The 1913-nt window shown below is 55.3% G+C and overlaps 1 protein-coding gene across 1 annotated transcript; it reads right to left on the minus strand.

Moving 5' to 3' along the window:
• Positions 1-422: 422 nt before the first annotated feature.
• Positions 423-1271, minus strand: LOC309585668 (olfactory receptor 14J1-like; the record flags this gene model as incomplete). Its single annotated transcript, XM_082303583.1, has 1 exon — positions 423-1271. One exon carries the CDS (start codon positions 1269-1271, stop codon positions 423-425), a length of 849 nt encoding a protein of 282 aa, XP_082159709.1.
• Positions 1272-1913: the final 642 nt, after the last annotated feature.

Genomic DNA, 1913 nt, shown 5'->3' on the forward strand with positions numbered 1-1913 from the left:
AGGAACAAACCTTGGACACAAAGGTCAGGGCAGCCCCTTGTTTATATTCAAATGCACAGGGAAGAAGCCTCCTGAAAGTCTTTGTGTTTCAAAAGAAAGGTAGATGTTCATGCAGAAATGCAAGGAGTAGTAGTACAGTACTTTATAAGAAGCAGAATAACACCAGAAAAAGAATAAGAAAAAGCACCAATGAAAATATGGACAAAGAGGAAAAAAAAAAGGCTGAGATTGTAAAAAGTTACATTCTGAAGGTTCTGGAGCAGAAAAGAGAGAGTTTATTGCTTCTGAGAAGCATCCTAGTCATAATTTTCCTCGCATGGCAGAAGGAAATAGAAAGATTTTAACTTGTGAAAAGTATCCAGTCCTCACTTTCCTCAGGGCATCCCTGAGCTCCTGGTTCCTCAGGCTGTAGATGAGGGGGTTCAGGGCTGGAGGCACCACCGAGTACAGAACTGACACTGCCACATCCAGGGATGGGAGGAGATGGAGGGGGGCTTCAGGTGGGCAAACATAACAGTGCTGAGGAACAGAGAGAGCACGGCCAGGTGAGGGAGGCACGTGGAAAAGGCTTTGTGCCATCCCTGCTCAGAGGGGATCCTCAGCACAGCCCTGAAGATCTGCACATAGGAGAAAACAATGAACACAAAACAGCCAAACACCAAACAGGCACTGACAGTGATGAGCCCAAGTTCCCTGAGGTGGGATTTGGAGCAGGAGAGCTTGAGGATGTGTGGGATTTCACAGAAGAACTGGCCCAGGGCATTGCCCTGGCCCAGGGGCAGGGAAAATGTATTGGCCGTGTGCAGGAGAGCATAGAGAAAGGCACTGGCCCAGGCAGCTGCTGCCATGTGGGCACAAGCTCTGCTGCCCAGGAGGGTCCCGTAGTGCAGGGCTTTGCAGATGGACACGTAGCGCTCGTAGCACATGATGGTGAGGAGGAAATCCTCTGCTGAGAGGAAGAACAGAAAGAAAAACACCTGAGCAGCACATGCTGAGTAGGAGATGTGCCTGGTGCCCCAGAGGGAATTGTGCATGGCCTTGGGGACAGTGGTGCAGATGGAGCCCAGGTCGGTGAGGGCCAGGCTGAGCAGGAAGAAGAACATGGGGCTGTGCAGGTGCTGGCCGCAGGCTCCGGCGCTGATGATGAGGCCGCTGCCCAGGAGGGCAGCCAGGGAGATGCCCAGGAAGAGGCAGAAGTGCAGGAGCTGCAGCTGCCGCGTGTCTGCCAATGCCAGCAGGAGGAAGGGGCTGATGGAGCTGCTGTTGCACATTTTGAGCCTCTGGCCATGGAGTGCTGTTGAAGGACGAGACAGTGAGGAGTCAAGGGAGACTTTGCTGAGCAATGTCCAAGCCCTTTCTCCTGGCCCTGCCCCCCAGTTTTCCTTTTCTCAGAGCCCTTCCCTCAGCCCCGTGCCTGGAGCTCTGCTGGGATCTGGCCCCATTGCTGTGACGAGCAGGGGCTGTGCCCATGGACAGCGAGGAGTCAGCTCTGCTCTGCTGCAGCGGGGACATGGGAATGGGGACAGGGGCCGGTCCTGGGGCTGGACTCCATCAGCCCAAAGTGCTCCTGAGGCAGAGGAGCTGGGCAGCATCTCCTGTGCCAGGGCTAAGGAACGGTGACGGCCAAAGGCACTTTGAGAGGGTTTCCTGCTGTGCCCAGGGAGAGCAGAGAGCTGTGCAAGGCAAGAGCATTGGCTGTAACTCAGAGAAGGGTGAGGGAAGCTGCTCTGTCGCTCCATCTGTCCCCAGCTGCCCCTCCTGAGATCGAGGGCAGTCACTGTGTTCCCCTGAAAATCAGCCTGGCACAGCTGAGAGCAGAGGGACCCACAGCAGAGCAAAGTGGCTCAGCCTTTCTCAGAGTCTCAGCCCCACTGCTGGCCAAGGACACTCCCGGCCCCAGTGTCCCCTGGAAG

This window comes from Coloeus monedula, assembly GCF_965178545.1.
Source record: "Coloeus monedula genome assembly, contig: HAP1_SCAFFOLD_105, whole genome shotgun sequence".
Lineage (NCBI taxonomy): Eukaryota > Metazoa > Chordata > Aves > Passeriformes > Corvidae > Coloeus > Coloeus monedula.